This window comes from Vicugna pacos, chromosome 21, assembly GCF_048564905.1.
Source record: "Vicugna pacos chromosome 21, VicPac4, whole genome shotgun sequence".
Taxonomy (NCBI): domain Eukaryota; kingdom Metazoa; phylum Chordata; class Mammalia; order Artiodactyla; family Camelidae; genus Vicugna; species Vicugna pacos.
The window spans coordinates 10,607,536-10,633,109 of record NC_133007.1 but is presented as its reverse complement, the minus strand read 5'-3'; the positions used below and the strand labels follow the sequence as shown (position 1 = coordinate 10,633,109).

The 25,574-nt window shown below is 35.0% G+C and overlaps 1 protein-coding gene across 5 annotated transcripts in view; it reads right to left on the bottom strand.

Moving 5' to 3' along the window:
• Nucleotides 1-25,574, bottom strand: part of COP1 (COP1 E3 ubiquitin ligase) — a 166,951-nt gene that overhangs the window by 16,655 nt on the left and 124,722 nt on the right. For all 5 annotated transcript variants that reach the window (XM_072946062.1, XM_072946061.1, XM_072946064.1 and 2 more), the window contains 3 exons: nucleotides 15,125-15,242; nucleotides 12,386-12,510; nucleotides 11,187-11,347 (listed from right to left, as the gene is read on the bottom strand). In XM_072946062.1, coding sequence (XP_072802163.1) covers nucleotides 11,187-11,347; nucleotides 12,386-12,510; nucleotides 15,125-15,242 — 404 coding nt within the window. The remainder of the gene's footprint in view (nucleotides 1-11,186; nucleotides 11,348-12,385; nucleotides 12,511-15,124; nucleotides 15,243-25,574) is intronic.

Below are 25,574 nucleotides of genomic sequence, written 5' to 3'. Positions count from 1 at the left end.
AATATATTCTTATTCAATTAGAAAAGAATTATCATATTTTTCCATATGTATACTTGAGCATATGAAACCAATTCAAGCAGTATTCATTAAAAATGTTTCAGTCAAGGAAATGACATCCAATATTCGTTCTTTCCTTCTACTACTGCTATAGAAATTTGTAGGAACTATCAAAAGATAAACATTCAGAAACCAAAGTTAACTTCCTTTCCATCTCAAAATATTTTGGACTCTTTTAAGCCTGGTTGTGTAATAATGAAAATTATTCATAGGTTAACGACATAATTCAGAATGCGCTCTCAAATTCATACATTTCTTTTCTCCCTTTAAAAAAGCAAGACAAAAAAGCAAAACCAAGTAGCTTAAAGATTTGTGTCAATTCTCTTCTTCAAAGTTGGCATACTTCAGAAGGACAAACACTATTTTTTTTGAAGTACTTAATGAGAAAAAATTGTAAGAACCATTCTAATATAGGTCAAATTCCATTACAGTACATATAAAAATGACAATAATGAAATATTTTAAATGTTGACTAGCAGACCCACAAAATCATTTTGTTGATTTCATTACAGTCACCATAAAACATCTAAAGCAACAAGTGTTTTCACAGAAGCTGTCCATACAGTAGCGGACACTGCAGTTAAGGAATATTTATACTTAACACAACTTAAAGAAATAAATTAAAGGTTTGCTTCAGTTTTCCACAACCTTCTTGTCTCCTCTCTTTTTTACATCCCCACCCCAGTCTAGTCTGCACACTAAGGGAAGTGTGGGGCGGTTACGAGGAGATGGGAGCCACAGTCTTCCTGGAAGGCAGGGCCCACGCTCAGAATCTTCTTTCCTTCCACATGCAAGACAGACTAGAGTTCATTCATACTGGCCCTCTTCCAGTCAGGAAAATTTTCTAAAGTGTTATAAACCATCCGGCTAGAGGGGAGCAGAAAGCAAAGGAAAGAGAAACAGAAATAAAGAAAGGAGAGAAGAAAGAAAAAGAAGTTCCTAAGTTGTCTTCTCAGTGTTCACTCAGGAATTTAGGATGAGAAATAGTTTATGAGTGTGGGAAGTCAATATATATATTAAAGATAGCTTTTTTTAAATTAAAGAAAAGAAATGAGACCACATCTTGTTTGTGTGTGAAAGTTTCTTCCTGAGAAGGGTAAGGGAGTAGCAAAATTTAAGAGACATCAGGTATTCATAATTACAATTATTCCCTCTTTAACAGATGCTTGAGAACAATGAATGCCTCTCGGTTATCGTGTGTGACAGATCTCCAGTGGTAATGTCAATCATCTGTTCCCAAACTCGATTGTTTATATAATTTCCCAAGGAGGCCTGGGTAACTCTTCATCTTACAAATGGGGAACTCAAAATACAAATTTCTACTCTCCTCCCTTCCTCCCCCAAAATATGGATGCAGGGGTCTAAGAAGACAACTGTTCCGTTATATATTTTTTTTGGAAAGATCCCAAGGTGACTCTGATGCTCACTGGTATAAATAAATTTTATCACAGATGCCTTCTGTATTTTAATGGAAGCTGACTTTTCACTGAGTGACTTAGCTTCTCTAGTTTAGTGCAATCTGATGCTTTATACAGTGTTTGCTAAGTCAGAGAGGGATGCTTATCTCTTAGATAAAAGCATACACAAATTGGAAAAAATGTTAAGTCTTTTGAGAGAAGGCCGAATTGTGAAATAGTACAAATGCAACAGAGAAAGGGAAGGACCAATAACAAATACCAATTCCCCTCTAGCTACATGCACTTTAATAATTTCATTGCTTTTGAAAATGTGCAAAAGCCTGGAGGTTATATCCCAAGGACAAAATGGTAATTATGAAATGATTATATAGGTACCCATGAATATTCATGTCAGGAAAGCTACTTTTCTTAAACTGATACGACCACTGAGTTTCAAGTGAGTCTGTTAGATATTAGAAGTATCTCTCACCTCTACTCCAGCATTTCTTCAGTTTCAAAATCCAGTATTTAATAATGGAACAAAAAAGATAAAGGACAAGTCTGAAGAATTGCACCATTCATTATAAAACTTATATATTAATTACACATTATGTGCAAACCATCTGCTTAGTGCTAGCAGTAATTTTAAAATGAATGCTACTAATGGCAAACATTTACATAACTCTTACTTTATGTCAAACAGTCAAACCCTGGGGGGAGGGTATAGCTCAAGCGGTAGAATGCATGCTTAGCATGTTCGAGGTCCTGGGTTCAATCCCCAGCATCTCCTCTAAAAATAAATGAATAAATCTAATTCCCCCCTCAAGAAAAAAAAACCAATAAAAAAATTTTTAAAAAAGAAGTATGTTAAAAACTATTCTAAACCCTTTATGTACATTAGCTTATTTTAACATTGTAACAACTCTAAAGGTCGGTTACTACTATGACTAGCACTTAATAGATGAAGAAACTCAACTCCAGCACAGTTAAGGAACTTGAGCAAAGCCATAGAGCTTAGTAAGTGGAAAATATGATTTGAACCTCAGTAACCTGGCTCCATCATCTGCTCTTACTCAGTACACTGAGGAGTTTGCAGGCTAGCAGGGATAGGAGACATAAACACAAATAACAGTACAAGGCAGTATTATTAACTCACTCAGGAAATATTTTTTTAATGGATAGGAACCATAAGAGATTTAGGTAAAGAAAAGAAGCCCTCCATAAGAAAACAAAGTTTAGTTAAAAACACGTCAGAATTAATGTTTCGATATATAAAGTTTCATTCATTAGAAGTAAGAATAGAAAGAATCTATTTCAGTATATGACTCAAAAAGATGCCCTACATATGCACACATTTATACAAAGTTACAACTTTGCATAATATGGGTGATAACTTTGTTAACAAATTCCCAGGCCAAGTTTTCCTGGACTTGGTTTCAAGGGAGGGAACTTAGAAAAATCATTATCTTGACATCCTTCACCATAGGGTTAAGAGAAACTTTTAATACGGTTTCTTGTGTTTCAAGACACAAGAGAAAATATCCACCCTTAATAACCAAAGCTTTTTTTGAGGATACAGTATATATAGATTTTCTGTCATTTTTGAAGAGCTATGAGAGTCTTTAAGTGTCCTTTACAAGCACTGCTTTTTCCCAGCAGATATATGTTTAGAATTCATAACTCAAGACCAGATAATTATGTACAATGTGGTTCAGAGCTGATAAAACAATGATAAGGGTACCTACAGCCTCAGGGGGAATCACCATGGACTCAGGATCCGCTTCCAACAAAAAAATGGTGTCCCTTTACACAGACATGATCACGCAACAGAAAGTAGTTTTCATACTTGAATCAATTTATATTCTATTCCAATAGTTTCAGTTAAGTTATGCAAGAATTGATCCATACATATAGAACATATATAATCTCCTTTACCAAACTTCCAGTCTCTGAATAAAGCAGTGATGATAAAGATACGACAGAAATAAAGAATAAGAGTATTGCACCAAATTTACCTTCGCTTTGCAGCATTACTTTCAAGGTGGATGTGGGGTGTAGGAGATAGTGAAATAGATATGAATTACTAATACCAAATTACAAAAGGATTATAATTATAAAACAATATCTCAGTTGCATGGTATTTTCTTTTCAAGCAATAATTTCTTTAAAAAAACAGTTCTCAGTATGTAAGCATATAATTTGTAAAAAATCAAAAGTTAACACTTTCGAAAATTGTTTATGCAAAAATTTAATAAAAAAGATTATTTTACTAACAAGATACTTTCAAACTGGCAAAAACAGTAGCATTATATTCCATGCTTTATAGGCAAGGTCAGACTGAAATCCCTGAACTTTTTTGGTGCAAGACCAAATGGAAATAGATTGAGAAGGCAATCTATCAATTTTAATCAAAAGCCCTAAAGCTATTACTAGTTCTTTAAATGAATAAATCTCTATAGTTCTCTTAAATTCCTAATTAGAAATTTAAAGATTCAAGAAGCATTATTCATAGTAGTAAAAGGTAAACATGAGTATCCTCAATAAAACAGTGAATACCAGTTGTGGTAAATCTTTAGACTGGAATGTATGTAGTCATTGAAAACACTCTTTTTAAAATGTATTTATACCTGAGAAATGTTCATAACAAAGGCAAAAGGTAAAGAATACATCATAATATATAAAATATTCAATTTTATTGGGAAAAAAATTCCTGTGAATGGAAAAAAATCACACAATTAATTATATTAAAGTGTTCGTATTGATTATTTCTGAGAAAAGTGATAAGACATTTTCTTCTCTTTTGTTTTTCTAAATTCTTTAAAATATATATATAGATTCATTTCTAATCGTCTCAGTAATAAGCTATTTGAAAATTAAACAACCTAAGAGATAACGTTCCAAGATGACCACATTATTCTCTATCCATGCGCTTGCCGAGGAGATTCACTCTGACTCCACACTTTCTTAACACAAAGCTGTAAAAAACTTTCTTTGAATTAACTCTAAATTAGTTTAAGGATAATTACTTAGTTAATAAATTATACAAATCATATCACTACTGCCTGTTAGAAGGGAAGGAAGGAAAAATAAATCTTATATTAGTCTATATTAATACTGGCTAGAAATTGTGAGTAAATAGAGTATTTTAGAAAGAGAAGTTGAAACCAGAACATGAACTGTTGATCACAGATTTAATAATCCAGATGATGGCTCTGTCCAGTAAGTCAGACAGCAAAGGTCACTACATCTGAACATAAGAGGTTAAATAAATTATGTGGTACTTTTCAAGGAAACAGAGTCAGAAAAAGAATTGAATTTGTAATCTGCTAGCCTACCATCCATCCATCAAAAATATAGAGTTGACTGCTGTATACAGAAATAAAGGAAACCACATTATTTCAAAGATTGTATAATTATTCAAATGGAATATATCTGGATGTTCAATACTATATGGATATAATACATTCAAGTACAGTTTTATAATTTACAATTGTTTCTTCAAATAAATAGATAATAAATTTCTTTTATTACAGTAAGCTAAACATATGATAAAGCTCACTTCATTTATATTTAAAAAATAACCAATGGGGAGATAAAAATTAAAGAGATCAAATTAAAATGGGGAGATTCCAAAAGCCTAAATAAAAGTAAGGTGGTATGTGGTATTCCAGGTAGTTATTTCTCACAAATTTGTATTTTTAAAAAATGATGAAGTTAATACTGAAATACAATAAGATTACTGCAATACAAATAAGATTTATTCTTACGGGTAAAAATCCTAAGAATCTGGCAACAACAGACCATCCTATGTCAATAACTCTAAGCTACTAAAGTTCCTTTAATTGAAGTATCTTCAAATGAATTAAAATAATAAAGTGAAAACAAACTACAAAATGAAGAATTTTTCTATTCTTTATTAGTGTAGAATAACCATTACCATTTCAAAGTATTCTAGAGAGGACTTAAGTTGTAAAATAAAAAATTCTTCTAAAAAAAGTATTTTCACTAGAGTTTAAGCAAAACTTATCTTAAAACTCCTTTGAAAATTAAATGTAGTACAAGTGGTTGTGGCACTTTAATGGGAGAAATTCCGGAGCCATTACCTTTGAGACAAAGTTAAAGAACAAAGGACAGAAGAATCTGTCAGCAAACCCTGAAGTGACTGAATAAAAGTGCCTTCAGACAAGGGGCAAGTATTAGGAAGAAAGAAAAGGAGAAAGGACAAAGTACTGCCCCTCGGATTAAAAGAAACAACCTCAGACATATTCTGTCTTTAAACAGAAGTAATTAAAAGCAAATACTATAAGTCTCAAAGGAAAAGTAGACAGACAACATGGCAAGTGTGACAGTGGCAGAGAAGCATGCTGTTAACTTCCACAGCACTGTGGAAATAAAGTAAAAGAGAGATGCAATAAATGTTACAATGAAACTGATCAACATTTTTAAAGGGGTAGTGTACGGCACGCTTTCCGGTTAATGCGCAGAATGGCAGAAATAAAGAGTAGAAATTATATACATAATCTTGGCTGATCACTCCAAATAGAGCTTGAAATTACTGGTTCATTTTTAGCCAGAAGTAGCCAAAAAGAAAAACATGTATTTAGATAAGAAAAAATAAGGCCAGACCAAAATTTAATCTGCAGGAAGATATTCTAAATTTTTATAAAATCAAGATACTGTCTTAAGAGAATATACTTATTTGTAGTTGTGCCCCTTCTTCTACCATTCACTCTTAATTTCTCATTCCCCCATGACTAAATCACTACTATAAATGATAACGTACACACATATGCAATCTTTGTATCAGCATTAATTGAACAGTGTCATGTTTCCTGTTCATTCATACAGTAGATTGATGTACCACTAATATATATCTAAACACAAAAAAAAAACTTTCAAAGTTAACCTATTTCATAGGTTTTCATAGGTGTCCTTAAATTGATCTCTTTATTGTGATCAAAATTAGTAAAACAGAAATAAAGCATAGAGAGACAATGAAATGTTTGGTCTTTCTAGAGACAGCTGTTGAATATATCTTAAAAAAGCAATCTAAGTGAGATTAAACATGGTATTATCTTACTACTCCCCAAAACAGCTCTCTGTACTTCACCATCTCCAATTTCTGCCTCTCTTTTCTTTCTTAAAACCACCAAACTTTTATCTTATCACTCCTTTCTTTTTTTGGGGGGTGGGGGGCTCATCTAACTTATATTAGTAGCACTTACAATGCTAATCAATTCCTTCTCCTTGAAAAACCTCCTTCACTTGGTTTCCCAGGTACCAATTTTCCTACTATCGATAACCGCTCCCTCAGTCTTCTCGTTGATTTTTCTTGTCTCAATTATTGAACATGCAAGTACCCTCAAGTAAGGTAAGGTACTCATACTATTTCTCATCTCTAATTGGAGTCTAACGCTCTTGGAGAGATCTTATCCAGTTTTTTGCTTAAATATAATACGTCGACAGATAAGAAATTTATGTCTGGTCCAACAATCTGCTGTGAGCTCCAACATGGCACGTCCACTTAGATGGCGAGAAACATTTCAGACTTAGCCAGTTCAGAACTTCCCCGTAAATGCCAAACTTGACATCTCCACTTACTATTTTTAATAACTCTCAAGCTTAGCCAGTCTAGAAGTCAACTTCCGGCCTTCTCCCTTAAGACAGTTCCTCTGGTCGTCTTCTCCATCTCAATTAATGGCAAGACTACGCTTAAAAACGCTTAGGGAAAAAAAACTCAGTGTCATCCTAGAGTTTTCTCTATCACTCTTCCCATGTGGCCTATTAACAATTCTACTGGTTCCAATTTCAAAATACAAACAAGATCTGTTTACTTCTCCCTGGCTTACCACTATTCAGTCTTAGCTGGATTAACACAACAGCCTTCCTGATTCCACTCGTGACACCTTATGTCCGTTCTCTACAAGACATCCAAACTGAGTTTTTAAAAAGGTAAGTCAGATTATATCACTACTTTGCTCAGAATCTTACAATGGCTCCCAACTCCCAGGAAAAGCAAAAGTCTTACAATGGTAAACAATGCTCTGTTGAAGCAGCTTTTCTTTACTGCTCTGAAATCATCTACTACTCTCCACCCAGATCACTGCAGTGCAGCAACACTGTCCTTCCCTCTGTTCCCTGAACACTAATCACATTCTTACTTCAAGACCGCTGAACTGTTTGCTCCACCTGGAATAATCTTCTACTTTTAAACATGGATTACATCTGCATCTCCTTCTAGTCTTTGCTCTCATTCAGCTACTCATATAGGCATCATGTCATCACCAACTGGAAACTACAACTCCCTACTCCAGTACCCTGTACCTCACTTTCTTGCTTGGTTTATACCCAAAGCACTCATCATCTTCTCATATAATAACTCACTTATTTATTTTGTTTTTTGTTTCCTCCAGTGCAAAAAAATATAAGTCTCCTAAGAAGGCCAGAACTTTTTTTTTTTTTTAAGTTTTGTTCACAGTTTATCTCCCATGTCTAGAACTGTGACTGTACAAAAAGATGAATAAAATTCACTGAATTAATGAACAAGAGTATCTCACACCTTCTGCCTCATCTAAATAAAGAAGTGAAGATTTTTTTCATGGCTAATCAAAGTGACAGTTATACAAAAGTCAGATGGAAAATAAATCTGGAATGGTACTGGAGTGAGGCACAGAACTTTTCATTTTTTTTTTATTGTGAAATAAAGCAAGTTCCCTGGTGATGCTGTTGTTGCTGGTCTACAGAGCACAGTCTGAGAACCTACCTTGGAGATTATTCTATAAACTACAATATGCATCCTTTCAGTCTAACATTAATTAGTTCTTTTGCCGCCTTCCTTGACAAAGGAAGGATTTGAGAACATTTTAATTACATTTATTCTTCTGACTTATTGTCAAGTACTTAATTGTATCCGTGGCCATCACTGTTTTATACAGTCAATACACATTTAGACTGACTGCATATTTACCATTTCTACTGCTTTCCACTCCTTTCTGAATCTCTTACCTTTGTCTTCATCTTCTGCATTTTTTCCTTCTGCCTTAAGAATATCCCTTAAGATTTTCTTTAGTGTAGGTTTGCTGATGGCAAACTCTTCATTTTTATTCATCTGAAAATGTCTTTATTTTACTTTTGTTGAGAGATTTTCACTGCATATGGAATTTTGGTAGGTATTTTCCTTCACACACTGAAGATCTTATTCCACTGTTTTCTGGTTTCTACTGCTTCGTTGAGAGATTGGTTGTCAATCTAATTGTCCATCCTTTGAAGATAGTTTTTCTCTGCCTCCTTTTAAGAATCCCCCTTTGTGTTTTATTTTCAGTTTTACTATGATCTGTGAAGGTCTGACTGTCCCACTACCAGCAAGGGTCAGAGGATCAGACACAATCAGCTTTAATCTAACACTTAATTAGCTTTTTAGAGGGATATAAGATAGGATATCCAGCATGCAGAGCATCTTCAAACTCATCAGGAGGCCAAGCAACTATTCACATGCACAGCTTCTTGAATCTCTCCCCAGCACACACAGGACAAGCACAGCTGCCAAGGACAGTAGCAGGTAGTTCACCTGGACACAGAGATGTGCCTTGGTCTCCTGACAGTCTTGTACTGTTCACAGATGCAAGGCCACTATGTCAAGTAACGGTTCTCTCAGGCCAGAGGTAAGACCACAGATGGCGTTTCACAGTAAATTTCAGAGATAACTAGCTCCTAACATGTAACATTCCTCATCTGTCTTAACTCAATTTATTTCCGCAGAATGGTGCTATGAGAAGGCAGACTCAAAGTCAGGTTTTCAAGCAGGCCTAGGTCTGTTCAGGGTCCAGATCTGATTTTAAAACTTTATTCACAATGTAGATTTCATGTCATTTATTCTCTGGGGTATGAAGGCTTACTGAATTTCTGCCTTAATGTCTTTCATTAATTTTGTAAAGTTCGTAACAATAATCCTTTCTAGTACTTGCTTTAGCTGCATTATTTCTCTCCTCTCCTTTTAGGTCTCCTACTGAATTATGTTCAACTTTCTTTCTTCAACCTCTATTTCTTTCTGTATTTTTTCATCATTTTTGTGTCTCCATGCCTCCTTCTGTATATTTTCTTCTAAATTTCCTGTAAGTTCATTAATTTTCTTTTCAACTGTGTCTTACCCTCCATTCAACCCAACCACTGAGTTCTTAATTTTGGCAATTATGTTTTTCAGTATCCAGAATTTATATTTTAAAAATAATTTTTATTTCCCAATTGAAGTTTTCTACCTTCTCTTTCATCTTGTCAGCACGGTTATTTTCAGGCTATGTCTGATAATACCCAGAGCTGCTGTGATTTTGTTTCTGTTGTCCATGTTTATGCTGAATTTATTCATGTTGTCTTGCCTTTTCCTACATCTGCTTTTTAAATTGTGTTCTAGTTATAGTCCTTAGATTATATTCTTAGGAGACCTTCTTTCAGAGAGGATTTAATTTTTCATCCTGTGAACACTAGCAATCCAAGATCACCTCAATTTATTCAGGATTGATATGATCTAGAGTTGAGCTGTAAAAGCACTGAAGACTTATCTTCTACTGGTTTACCGTAGACTACAGCCCTTTGGGAATCTAAACCAAAGCTAGTTCACCCATACAGTGGTGAGCACTAGACTCTCTTTCCCGTGCTCTTGTGAAGCTACCGTAAGTGCTCTCAGCCATTCCACCAAAATTGACAGATGCTTCCAGGGGAAAAGAATACTCAAAAGCCAGGCTCATATTTCTATACTGGTAATTCTTTCCTATCTTGTTTACTTTCCAATGCCTTAAAACAGGTTTTGGTTTTGGTTTTTAAAACATATATGGGTCTAACTTTTCTAGACCTATCTAGAGGAAGAACTGATCCCAATCACCTAGTCTGCTATTACCAAAACTGAAGTTGAGTAACCAAACTTTAAACAAGATAGTAGTTGATTATACCTAAAGTTAAACTGTACCTGGAACTGAGATGTCTTAAAGTACCCATTAAGTAGAATTTGTGTCAAAAACAAACCAAGTAAGTTCCCAAAAAGCTATTTTTTGAAAAAGATGACATTAGTGAATGACTACTGTTTCCAAAATCAAGACAATAAAAGCAATTATTTTTTCATGTAACTCATGAGAAACCTTGTACTTTAAAATGTATAAATAAGTTTGAGGAAACTTCTTTTTTTGACAACCCAGAAGTACAACTTTTGTAAGACATTAAATATATGTAAATATTCATGTATAAATACATCTTGTAGAGAGCAATTCTGCCCTGAAACAGTACTTAATTAGGTATACATATAGGTCACTCTCCCCTACCCACATCAGTTTTTTTCCTCCTAATACAATACCAGGTTCAGCTGAATATTTACTGAGCCTACATTGCATATGCTCATTAAGGAAGATGTAACATAGTGTTTTCTGGAGAAATTTCCAGTCCCACAGGAGAGATACAGGGATAATGTGATAATGCTGTAACAGACGTATGCACAAGATGCTACAGGTACACAAGAGAGACATCATGTCAGCATGATGTGACATTTCAATTACTGTTCCATTAGTGACGTTTTAACTACTACTTCCTAAAATGCTTGTTTCCTTTGGTGATGCAATACTAAGGAAAAAAGAAAATGCACATCACATACCAATTCATGTTTTAAGCTTAAAAAAACTCACCCGTGTAAACATAAACACAAAGCATTATATGAGACTCCAAGGAGGAAAAACTGATAGGAAAACTCACCCCATCTGGCAGTGCCCTCCAGCACACAGCACTAACAAATTCATTTGTATCATCTTCTTTTCGGTCTTTGTCCAGAACACTTTTGACCGTATCAAACTTAAAAGTTAGCAAAGTCTTAGAAAGTCCTTTATAATACAGGTAAAGAGAGTTGTTCTCGCTTCCTGAGAAAAATAAAAAAAGAAATCCAATGTTTTTAGTTTGGGAAAGCTTAGAATCGGGACATCACAAATTCAAAGGCTAACAATCTTTTACAGTTATGAAAGACTAGAGCATAGGATTTCCGGGGAATCGTGAGATAAAAGGATTCACAGAAAAAAACGATACTAATCTAAAGAAATAACCATTGTTAAATGCTATAACAATATTGATGTAAAAATTTATAGCAGAGATGTAGAGAAGAATCAGAAATTTGTTATTATAGCATGATACTGAATTACATTTAGAAAAATTTCTGTCTAGAGAGGAAAAAGAAAGTTATAGCACTTAAAAAGGTAAAATTTTATAACCTACAAAACTTATTTCCCAATATAAGCATTACTGCTATTACATGAGTGGTCTAAAAAGGCCTGTATTTTTGAGCAGTCTATCAAAGTATAATTATGGAAGAGATTTGCTTTGACAGGGTTTAGGTTCATATACATGTAGAGAGCCAACTTTCCTAAGTAAAGGCCAAGTCACTTCAAAGTACTGACAAAAGTTCATGTATTCAGGCATCAGATATATTAAAGCATTTGAACAGTACCAAATTTGAGTTTTCTACTTCTGATTTAAATTGGTATAGATTATCAACAATGAAAGGCCAAGAATAACAAATCAAGATACCCAAATAGGCTGGTTGTTGAAAAGAACACTATAGAGGGGGAAATGAGTATCAAGCTTAAGAAGACAAATAATGCCTCCAAAATTAAGACATCAGAAATTAATATTTTCCATCTTCTACATAACATCTATAGAAATTATGTTTTGATGGAGAAAAACACAAAAGCTATACAACAATCTTATGCTATTTCATGTGGTCAGGGCTTGTGCTCAGCAAAGGAGGAAGGACTAATGTTTTTTCTCATCTGAGGAAAATTCAACGTGCTACCTTCCGAATGTACAGATAACTTCCTGAGTTGCTATGTAGTCTGTTTCCACTGAATGCAATTTCAGTGACAGCTACCTGTTAAAAAGTTGCAGGAAGAGATAGTTTCACTTACCACAAGCTATATAATCCCCATTGGAAGCGAGGCCTACGAAGTTTTTTTCATTGATGTGACCCTTGAAGGAACGTAGACAGTATGGCTTCCCTACGTTCCACAGCTTTAGCTGGCTGTCTGTTGAGCTGAGATAAACACACAAAGTTAGAACATACTTAAGATTTCATGGCATGAAACTCATCACTACTAATTAGAGGCAATCCAGTTTGGTGGTTAAGAATGCAGACTCTGGAGCCAGACTGTCTGAGTTAGAATGCTCAGTGAGCTGTTAATTTGCTTTTGACCTTAGGACAGTTACACAACCTCTCTGGCCTCAACTTTTTTTATCAGTTAAATGTGAAATATAATGATTCCTACCTTAAAGACTTAGATTATCAACAACGAATCACTTTAAATCATTTTATGCCTTCAGCAGTCTCTGGGCATGTAGGAAGAAGTCCTTAATAAGCAGCAGCCATCAATGACACCATACCACAAGCACCGAACAACAAGAGACCCCTGCTGGAGCTCTGCTTAATGTCAGGGATATAGCTGTTCCCGTTGATTTGATTTACTTTTCAACTGTTACAGCATATTAGTATACTGAATATAAATTGTTTTCACAGCTTAGCTGGACTTATAGGGGTGGAATACTATGAACGGTTGAATGGTCTATATAAAGTGGTTTATCTTACTAAAATAATATGTAAGTGCAATTATTAATCTAAAAATAATTGAATATAAAATCATGCTAATCCTGTCATATAGTCTTAGGATTCGAATAAAATATCATTTTTGTTTTCTTCTACTTTCTGTTGCAAAAATTGGATCTTACAACACGTATTACTTTGTAAACTGCTTCTCCTCATTCAACATTTGTTTTATAGTTTTAATGTAAAATAAATACATCTCTGTATCCTTACTAATGACTATACAATACATCACCTTATCTCTTACTCTAACATTCACAGAATAGGGCACCATGCTAAATGTTTTACATATATTATTTTATTTAAAGATTCACAATATAAGATATCTACTATTATTAGCTCCATTTCAGAGATGAGGAAACAGATTTAGAAGGTTAAGGACATTTTCAAGGTACCACAGCAAGTAAACAGTAGAGCCAAGAATGAAGCTGTCTTTTTTCAGAAGCCAAACTCCAAACTTTTCAAATATCTCTCTTTTTAAATCGCATCTCCTCTTTTTTCAATATAACATCTACTCTTAGACATTTATGTTGTTTTAAATTTGTTTTTTGCTCAACAATATTGCACTGAAATATCCCTTTATATGTGTGTGTGTGTGTGTGTGTTGTGTGTGTGTGTGTGTGTGTGTGTGTTGTCCAAGAACTCAGAGGTTGCAGCAGTATGTATATATTTTAATATTACTTTTTAATATTTCCAAATATACTTGTGAACGAGTTTGTCTTATATACTTCTAGATAGCAAATACATCCAAGAGGAAAATCATTTTGATTCATAAAAACTAAGAAAGAAAAAAGATTGAATATATAAACCACAAATCCAAATAAAAAAGATCAAACAAGATTTCCAATTTATACAATTAAGTATACATATATTTCAAATAACTGGAATCAAACTAATTGATTCAACATTTATAAATCTAAAATTGAAGAAAAATATTTTTGCCACATAATCTACCATCCATATTTGAATCTGAATAAAATTTTAATTATTTACTGGCCATTATTACCCCTAAAGGTGGGATACTTTTTGATTGCTCACCATCTAATTTAGATTTGTGAACCAATTACCTAGATCAAATTCCTTTTGAAAGCTCAGCTCATTTTCTTTTTTCCCCTTATTTGTAACTCAATTCAAATTATCTTGCTAAATTAATTCAAGTTACCAAGTTCTTATCTAGAGCAGCCAGTACAGAGGCAGATGTAGTGGGAAGGAACAAGCATAAGGCACTAGCATTATTAACCTCCTGAGAGATACTAGAAACTATGTGAAAAGAAAAAAACAATGTATGATTAAGCTTGAGAAGAAATACCATATATGGAAAAAAGGAGATTAAGAATGGGTATTTACTAGGATAAAATAAAGAGAACTATGAAATGGGTAACAGACCGAAGGGACTGCCCCTTGTCAGCAGAAGCGCTCAGTCAACTGTACTTTAGCAGCGGAGGTTTATTTACCTGGTTGACATCTTGTTATCTTCAAATAAAATAAAATACAACTAAAAGCTTACATTAGATTCTCTAGTTCAGAAGCTTTCTCAAATAATATGTCAGGTGTAAGAGGTCTTATTTAGAAAGTTCTCTTCAAAACACATTTGAAACTCACCATGACATCATATGGAGATCAAGCAACATGGAATCACAAAAGTCAACCACATATTGCTTAAAACCAAAAATAACAGTACTACTCTGCAATGCAGATAAATATAACATATTAGTTGACTTTAATAAATAAAACACTTTTCCTTCTACTGCATCAACTATGTTGTTTCTCTCTTCTTAAGGAGCAGTGGCTGAAATCCAGTCTGAAGTTCAAATGTTTAAGGGGCAACATTACAAACTAGTATCATCAGGATTTTATTCACAAGTAACGTATAAAAGTGATCAATACAGACCAGAATATACATGTATTTAACTAGGTAAGTTATAAAAAATTAACTTATTTAATAAAAAAAAGTGCATATACCACAGTGTTACTCTTTACATATACCCACGGTGACATCAGAAACTAGTAAATCATGTTAAGCTCATCTTCTGAAGAGAGTAATACTCACGCAGAGACAATTTCCTCACCACTCACAAACTTTGCATAAGAGACTGCTTTTCGGTGTCCTTTGAACACCATGATTGGCTGTTTAGTGTTACGAAGATCATAGTAGTGAACACAGTGATCTAAAATAAAAGAAAACAAGCAAAAAGAGAAAAATGTAGTCAATAAAGAAATGGAAAGCAAAGCTAGTTTTAACTGGTTTTGGCATTTTACAGCAAATGTTTCAGGGACAATGTCAAACCTGTAACAGCCAGAAAACTAAGGGCAATGACTCATTTTCAAAGATAAGAAAGATATAGAAGGTTGTCTGTTTTGAATCTACAAGAATATGATTGGATAAAAAAAGTGTATACGCATATACCAGTATCACTCTGAAAGGGAGTTCCCTGATATTTCCTGCGATCTTGGCTCTAACAATATGAAGGGTTCAAAGTAACTGGAAATTTTAATGTATCTTTATCCTTATATTTTGACGGCTTCATAAAAGTAATGTAAACATTTTGAGCTTTTGGCTAAAGAAAATGCTATATAATTTTATTTCCCACTCTTGCTTTTTAAAATATACTTCCTTGAGACACATTTTGCATATAATGAAACCTACTCACCGTGGGTATACAAATTCAATGATTTTTACTAACTTTAACCAGTGTTTCAACCAACCAACATCATGTATCAGTTTTAGAACATTTTCCTCCTCCCAATAAGATCACTCATAGTCCATTTACGACGCACCACCCTAGGCAACCACTATGTTTTGCCTCTATAAATTTGCCTTTTCTGGACACTTTACAAAAAGGGAATCATACAGTATGTGACTTGATGTATGGCTTCTTACACTTCACTTAATGGTTGTAAAGTCCATTCATGTTTTAACATGTGTTAGCAGTTTATCTTTACTATTGCTGAAGAATATCCATTGCATGGACCAATTTTGTTTATATTTGTTTCCATTTTTTGGTTATTGTGAATAATGCTGCTATAAACTATCACGTTCAGATCTTTGTGTGGACATTTATTCAGGTCTCAGGTAGATACCTGAAAAGTGGAATTACTGTCTTGTGATAATTTTGTGTTTAACTTTTTAAGAAATCTACAAACTGTTGACTGTACATTTTACCTTCCCACCAGCAATGCACAATGGTTCCAATTTCTTTACATGAGTTCTCTGAACATTTTGGATACGTATCCAAATTGTTTTTGCAAATATTTTCAAATTCCCTGTTGCTTGTCTTTTTATTTTCTTATTTTGAAGTACAGAAGTTTTGAACTTTGATAAGGTCCAATTTAACTTTGTTTCTTCATAGAACACACTTTTGGTGTTGGAGATAAGAAAACTTTGACTAATCCAAGGTCTCAACAGATTTTTCTTTTTTTTTCCTAAAAATTTTATTGTTTTGGTTCTTGCATTTAAGTCTGAGATCAATTTTAAGTTAATTTTTGGGAATAGTGTGAAGTAAAGGTTTTAGTTCACCTTTCTGTATGTGGATGGATACGAATCCAGGTTGCCCCAGAATCATTTGAAAACAGACTACCTTTTCTCCAGTGAATCTCTTTGGCACCTTGGCTGAAAATGAATGGACTATAAGCAAGGTTTTACTTCTGGTTCTTAACTCTAATCAATTGATCCACATGCATCTACTCTTGTGCCAGGACAACAATGTCTTAGTAACTAGTTTTATCATTTTGAAATTGAGAAAAAGTCCTCCAAATTTTCTTTTTTAAATGTTTTGGTACTTCCTGGTCTTTTCCAGTTTGTTTATACTACTTTGAGTTCACTGAGCTTCTTGGATGTGTAAACTAATGTTTTTCTTCCAATTTGGGAAGGTTTGGGCCATTATTTCTTCAAATATGTTTTTAGCCCTTCCCCCCTCACCTTATCTTCCGGGAGTCAGTAGTGTACATGCTGGTATGTTTAACAGTGTCTTATAGGTTTCTGAGGCTCTAATTCATTTTTCTTCATTCCTTTTTCTATTACTTAGACTGAATAATTACTACTGAACTGTCTCCAAGTTCACTGATTCTCTTGCCAGCTCAAATTTGCTCATGAGCTCCTCCAATGATTTTTTTTTTTCATTTTAGTTATACTTTTCAACCACAGAGTTCCTATTTGTTTTTTCTTATTCCTATTTTTTAGTACTCTATTTGGTAAGATATATGTGTCGTATTTTTCTTAATTCCTTATAGTTGAATTCATTGAGTATTATTTTTAAAAGCTGACTTAAAATCTCTATCGAGTAAGCTCAACATCTGGGACAGTTTCTGTGGACTGAATTTTTCCTGCTTCTTTCCACATCTCATAATTTTTTTTGTTAAAAACTATAGACATTTCAGATAATAAAATGTGACAACTCCAGAAATCAGCTCCTACCTCTTTCTCCTGGTTTGTTGGGGCCAGTCTTTCAGTTGGTGATGGTGTTGCCACTTATTTGTTTAGTGACTTTTGTAGAACTAATTCTGTAGAGTCTGTAATCCCTGCTGTATGGAACCACTGAATTCTCTGATCAGTTTTGTTTTGTTTTGTTTTGTTTTAAACCCAGCTGCGTAAAGGCTGCTACTGGGTCAGCGTCATCTGGTAGTCGCAAGGCTTCCTTAAATGGTTTGAGTCAGTGTGTCTTTCCCCCGTGGCCAAGAGGATGTCTGGGTGTCAGGGCATGCTTTCAATTCTGATTTCTGACTGGGCTCCCGTCTGCCCCAGCTGGTATCACAGCCTTGGACAGTTGTGATACTGCATCCCATTGTTTTCAACAATACCCTGGGCATAGGTCTTTCCCAAGGAGACTCTGAATCAGGTCAAACAAAAACAACTCCTGCGAAAGGAGCTTTTCCAGTGAGCTGTTAAGTCAGGTCAAATAGTGACAATGATCTGGAAATGGGGATTTTTGAGAAGCTCCAAAGCTATATTTACCCCAGTGGCGGCAACAAGGCTGCTGGTTTTCAAGGCTTCCATAACCAGAGTGTTGGTTCATTTTAATAAATTTGCCAGTATTTCTGTTGCTTATATGGAAAAGTATTCCCACATCCCCATTTACGTTTATTATTGCAATTACATTAAGTGATCACCTCAAATGACAGCATTCAGCTTATACTGTGGAGGTACAAATGTACTGCTACAATTTGGCATGTCTTTTGCAGTAAATAATTCAAAATTGAAAAGCATTTTCATAAAATAAGTCTTCAATTTCTCAAGTTATTTTATAAGCTGAAAAAATTTGGTATTAGAAAAACAGTACACTATAGGATAATAATACACTACCATATTCTCAGGCTAATAAAAAGCAAAAAGGGGATGTAAAATGCAAAAGATGTAGGGATATAAATGAAGGTTAAATTGTATCATTGTGTACTGTAAAAAGATTTTTCTAAAACAAAAAGAAATGGCAAATGTTTCTGCAGACACGGCAACCTCAAAAGAAGCACTGCAGTACCCAGAACCAGCTCACCATGTGCGATTTATTTTCAGCAAAGTACACACTATCACGTTATTGTTATTATCTCATCGTGGTGGTCCTTTTTTTGTTTTTGGTTTTATATTTTTACTGTATTTACTTAGAATTTGATTTGACTTAATAGTTGCTTAAGAGCTACAAATATACAAAGGTGATCTTCATTTTTAATTTGCACATATACTTCAGAAATATTAGGATAAAGGTAATTTAGGTAAGTAGGTGATGCCCTCAGTAATTTCCTTTCCTTATAAAAGGAAAGTCTTTCTTAAGTATCACCATAATTTTAATATTCTAAATAATTCAAAGACTCAGAATCTGATCCCATTTCTATTTTTCTTTTCCCTCTTCTTACTTTGAAAAATTTCAAACCTGCAGAAAAGTTGAAAGAATAATAAATGAACACCTTCATACCTTTCAATGTAGACTCACTAACTGTATGTACGTATTTTACAACATTTGCTTTATCTTCCCCTCTACAAATGAAAAAGCATACCCACATTTTTTCCCCTTGAACCATCTGAAAGTAATTTTTAAACATCAGGATACTTTACCCATAAAAATGTTAGCACCTACCCTCTAAAAAGATGACTCTTTTTATACCACATGCCAGCCTTAAGAAATTAATACTGACATAAGAATATAATTTAATATGTATTCTATATTCATAATCCAAACTGTTTAAAAAGTACCCTGAGAATAACTATTTATTTAATTTTGCTAAAGGGTCACACATTGTATTTAGTTTCTAAGCCTCTTTGTCATTTTATATACAACAATTTCATAATAGTGTTATTTTTTAAGCATCTAGATAGTTGTTTTACAAAGTGTTCCACAGGTTTGAATTTGTCTAAATGTTTTCTCATTATTATGCTCATGTTACATATTTTTGACAAAATTATTCTAAAACTGATGGTCTTTCCTACTGCATCACATCAGGAAGTATGTCATGTTTGTTCCAATGGTGATCCTAAATTTGGCTGTTTAGTTAAATGCCCCTGTAGCCTTATCAAGGTAAAGAGAATCTGTTTGTTTTACTTAAACTTTTTAATCAAACTATGCTACTTGTATAACCATCAAGAGGAATACCAACAGAAAACAATTTCCAGGACAATGAATAATTTTTCTATAGGGATACAACAAAACCCAAACCAAGACATCTAAACAAACACAGTTTCATCAATAATAACGTAATCACTGTTGATATGCTAAAATAATAGCGTGGAAATAATTTGTTTGGAATATATGTAGAAGTATTTTGTTGAACTTAATGTTTAATGAAGAGTTCATTACCTTTTACTAAAGTAAGAATAAAATAACTATAACTGATAAGTCAAAGTTATTTCTTTTAAGTCAAAGTTTTTGAATACAGTTTATGACACAATCATTCTAGGCTCTGTTCCAAAAACCAAGAAAAGGAAAAAGACTTAATCCACGTACAATATGGCCAATCAGAGAGCAAACTGAATTTCAGAAATCTCCAGTTCTATTTCCAGACTTCCCAGATGCTTGAGAACTTACAAAAATTCTCAATATCCTACCTGTTGGATATCACTAAGATGGGGTTGGGATGAGAAATCAAGTTGGAGGAAAGTTCTCCTTAGGGAGAGCAAATACCTTCTGAGTATTTAAAAATATACAGGTCCACTGGTTACTGACACTCACCTCATACAGCTATCATTATAGTTTTTTAAAACAATAATTAAATCCTTTTTACTTCCTTTAAGCCTTTGATGATATTCTAATATATAATATACCACATTAGAGATCTGAATGAAAGCTAACCTTTGGAAACAGAAAGATCAAGCAATCATAAGTTAAATAATGTAAGTGTATGTGGCATACTTTGGAAGCACTTCCTTTTAACACCAGCTCTAAAGTTGGTTGGTAGATCTTTGTTCATCATTTAAGAAGAATGAGAAATTGTCGTAGCTTATTTTTTACCATATATAATCAGCTCTTGGTTTTAGCCTAAATAAAACCCTAGAAAGACATGTTCCCTTCAGCCCACTAATATGCACCCTTAACTTTATGAGTCACCCCTCTAATCCTTACCAATCCACAAAAGATATGTAAGCAATTGCAATGTTCCCTAGCATCACAGAAGTAGCAATTCCCTATCTGTACATTAGATTAAGCCACAATCACCAAATCATCAGCAGTTAGCAACAAATGAAAAAGTTTTCCAGTTCCACACACAAGGAGCTTAGATGTCAACATTTCATCCTCACAACAACTAAAAAGTGAACAGACTGAAAAATCAACAACTATTCTAGGATCCACAAGAAGGTGAAGGTCAACCAGTGCCACAAAGATTGGAGAGACAAAGGCAAATATGGGAACCACAGCTTATCAGAGCAGAGAATCACAATGAGAAACTGCCTTGGGGAACCAATGCCTGTGTTTAAAAATCTGAAGTGTAACAGATGAACTGCTGAAGGTTCCGTGTGGACAAGTCTGGGAGTTAAAAACTCCAGAGAGATCCAGTCGTTGGAGTCCTCCACAATTTTATCAGATTTATTTCCAGAAGCTTGATCAGGTTCTCAAAGGCAGAGCACAGAGGATTTTTTAGAGCAGTGAAAACACTCTGTTCGATACTCTGATGATGAATCTGTCTAAATCCATAGAATGTACAACCCCAAGAGTGAACTGCTGACTATGACTGTCAGTGTATGTTCATCAACTGTAACAAATGTACCATTCTGGAGAAGGATGCTGATTTAATCGGCATGGGGTGGGGGGGGATGTGGAGGGCAGGGACAGGGGCAGGAACTCTCTGAATCTCCCTCTCAAGTGTGCTGTGAACCTAAAACTGTACCAAGAAATAAATAAATAAACCCCTTTAAAAAAGATAAACATCTCAGTTATGTATACTTTCCCCAAATTAAAAACAAAAACAAAATCTCAGTAAAGCAGCAGAAACATTTGTAACAAAGTCTTTCCTGGCCTAACTTACTTAGAATCCCAGGATATCAGATAGATTAAAGTAAGAGCTGTTCTGGTTACCAAACCAAGATTTCTTACTATGACATATAAAAGGTCTTCATTATTTAGCCTATGTCTACATTCCACCAATTTAGGAAACTGTAAATATTTTTAGTATAGTTATCTTGTCCCAGGGGAAGATAGAGAAGTATACATGAAAATGATCTGAGGAGTAATTTCAAAATACAAATGCTTGGTCTCCTCTCTGAAGATCCTAAATCAGCAGGTTTATGATAGGGCCCAGACATGAACAATTTTTCAGTTTCTCCAAAAAGATTGGTATGCCTCAGATTTTAAAAAACACTATTCTAGCGCTATTCTTCACAGTATGTTATAACTTATTTGCTTGACTATCTAACCTAACAAACTGACATCCTTGAGGAGTAGGATTATTTTTTATTTTTGTATGCATAGTAACAAATACAAAGTTATTTTAAAAATAAGTGTGAAGTTACTAAATAAATGATATAATTCTGATGAAAAGAATTCCAGGCATCCTAATTAGTGTGATAGAGACGGGAAAAAATTCTTCTTTCTTTAGAATGGTACATGGTCAAGCTCCTCTAAGTAATCAAATATTTACTTTCCTTCTAGGGACTGTAAGAAACGTAGACAGATATACAATGCCACATTGTATGAGCAGATCGATAGTTGAAGTGGAGAGTACAACGTTCATTGTGCTTATGCTGATCAGTATCGCAGCATTTTGCCTGTGGATCCAGAGTGCAGCCAAGTGTCACTTAACTGCCGCAGATGTTTCACACCCGAATGACCGCTGCTTCCTAATACTGACACACCCCTTCTCTGAGTTTTCTAATAGTCTTTTTGTCAGAATTCAGTGTTCTAGAGTTATACAAAATCAAGTGGTTGCTGTTGTTTTTATTTTCTACAGTTCAGATCTGGAATAGAACCATCTTGTATCCATTCATCTATCATCCACTTAACCATCTGTCCATCCATCCATGCAAGTAGGGTTAATGTTTAATACCCATCACAGTTTCTGAGTTCACTAAAACACAGGTTTTGGTTCTTTGAAAAATCTTTGTCTTTATTTGTAAAAGAGTTTTTGGCTGGACATAGAATTTTGGGTCTAAAAAAATTTTTTTTAGCATTTTAAACGTGTGGTGGGTCCATTGATTTTTAGTCTATATAGTTTATGATGAGGAGGTTGCTATAATTTTTATCTTTCACAGTATATGTTTCTTTGTCTTCTCAATTTCTCTTTGTTTTTGGCATTCTGACTATTGATATATCTGAGTACTTCTGGTCTGTTTCTTTTTTGAAGCAATGAACTGTTTCAGGTTCTGCGAGCTTCTAGTATCTAAGCTTTGCTGTCTTTGATTAGTCTTGGAAAACTGGCCTTTGTCTCTTCAAATACTTCTTTCCTTTTCTTTCCTCCTGCTTCTACAACTCCAGTTACAAATGTGTTTGACTGCTCGACATTGTGCAACAACTCTTGGCTACTGTGCTCTGGTCCCCGCCCCCTACCACCCAAAAGTCTTTTCTCTGTGTTTTATTTTTGATAATTTCTACTGACTACCTTCAAATACAAAGTTTCCCTTAGTTTGTATCCAATCTGCCAATCAACGCATCAAAGAAGTCTTCAGTTCTGACAACAAGATTTGTATTTCTAGTATTTCCATTTCACTTTTAAAAAATACTTTTCTTCTAATGTTAGCTATTTTGATTGTGGTAGTGGTTTCATTGGTATATATATCTATCAAAATTCATCAAATTGTACATCTGAAATATGTGTATTTATTAACTCAATAAAGGTGCTAAAACAAAACAAAGCAAAACAATACTTTCCTTCTCTCAGCCTGAAATTCATCTTTTCAAGCATGTTGTCTATCTTTCCCTCTAGACCCTTTACCATACATTTTGAGGAAGGGTGTAGCTCAAGTGGTCGAGTGCATGCTTAGCATGCACAGGGTCCTGGGTTCACTCTCCAGTACCTCCTCTAAAAACAGATAAATAAATAAAAACCTAATTACCTCCCCTCCAAAAAAATCCAAACAAACATATAATCAGCTATTTTAAAATCTGCCTCACACCGCGACACCGGGGTGCTCTGTCACACTAATGACTCCTCTGAGCCTGGCACTGAGATGCTTGCTCTGACTTACTTGTACGTCACCTACTTTTCAATTAAATGTAAAAGATCCACAGTAGATGCTGAGGTAAATGGCAGTTTCGTCTGGAAACGAGTACCTCTTTTTCTCTCAGGCCGTAAGTGTGACGGGATCAACGGATCTAGCAGCGGCTGAGCTGAGTGTTGGTTTTGGCTGTTCAGTTCATCGCTGTCAGGCGTACCATGGGCTTCAGACTCCTCCAGCGATGAGTGGCCCTCACTTTGTGCTTAGTGTGGTCTGGGCAACAGAAATGTTTCTCAGTATTCTGCTCTACCCTTTTAGCAATTCCTGAATGTCTGAGCCTAAGAGAAGGGCCTTCTCCAAGCTCCTGTCCCTCTCCCACTGGTAGATGGCTCCTTCTTGTTTTTCTGGTGCTAGGATTCTGCTTGGCGCAGGGATTCTTGGCTCTTCTGGTCCATCATGAGTCTTAGGCAGGGCCTACAAACCTGACCTTCTGGAAATGGGGCCTCTTAGCACTCCAACCCCTCACCACCATGGCAGCCAAACTTTGCACAGCATCTGAGGCAGGCCTTTCCATGCCGCTCCACCAGTGGCAGGTAGACCTCTGCTGTGTGCTGATGTAGGACCCTGGGCCTAACCAGTTTTCCTGCTTGTCTCCTAATAGCTCAAAGCTTCTGCTCCATGTGAGAGGAGGGTCCATGAAAAGGTGGTATTTTGTGCTGGTCTTTCAGCAGGAACTCATCACTTCATGAACTTCTGAATGCCACTGATGCAGGCTACTGCCCTGCCTCACTCATTCTGTGAGCCACCAGTGGAAGGCCACGGAGAAGAGCTTCTGAGTAAGCATGCATTCCTCTTTTGTTTCAGACTTCAGTTATTCAGCACTGATACTGCAGCGCACACCTGGCCCTTAAGAATGCATTAGAACTTCAGCTCTTTTCTTCTCACCAGCTTCTATGGTGGCTACTTCTTCCACTTGTGGTCTGCAAATGGTGAAATAGTTCCTGTGTCCCATCCTTCTTGGAGGGGCTTGACATTCCTTGGAATTCAGTTCCTGTGCCTTGTAAACTCAGTTCTCCGACAGGCAGGGGTCAAGAAAAGTTGTAATTTTGTAGCTCACGTAGCGCTTTATGTTTTAAAGATGAGAGTAACACCCTCTGGTGGCTTTCTACACACTAAGCAGAAGTAGAACTCCCACTGTGCTATCATTTGACAATATTTCCTTACCACAGCTATGGAGCACATATTCTAAATTCCTGCATACTTACAAGAACATTACACTGATTCTGCCTGGTGTAGTGTTCCTTCTCATTCGTATCAGTCTATAATAGTAACACTCCATCTTTCCTTGTCCACTTTGTAGTAGCATTTCTTAAGTTCCCTGGCTAGAAAATCATATGTGTATATCTAAATAAATAAATAAATAAATACGCGATCTTGGTCTCAAAATCAGTTGGCTGTCTCTTTGACATTAATATCACTATATACCCAGTTAGAAATGCCGTCTGATAAAAAGAAATAAATACAAGGCACTCAACTCTAAGCTGATGGAAGACAAATGACTTACTATTTTACCAGCAAAATCTCAGATCCTTATTTGATTAGAAGTCTAAAATAGGCATTTACCCAATTTTTCTGGCATGGAAGAAGCGTAAAGGGAGAGTTAACAAGAACTGAGAAGTGAATTGGTGGTAATGAAATCCGGAAATGTGTGTGTAGGACTGTGGGAAGAGACCCAAACATGGGCTTGAGAGCCACTGGTAAGGGCAGAGTGGCGCAGGTAGGACTAGAGGAAAGCAGGAAAAGGAAGAGGAAGAAGTGGAGGGAGCAGGAAAAAGATGAGGACTCTCAAAAGAAGGGAAGCAGGGAGGCAAGGAAGGAGTAAGGAAAGAAGAAATATGAGTGAGAAAGAGAAGGGAGGAAAAAAGTAGAA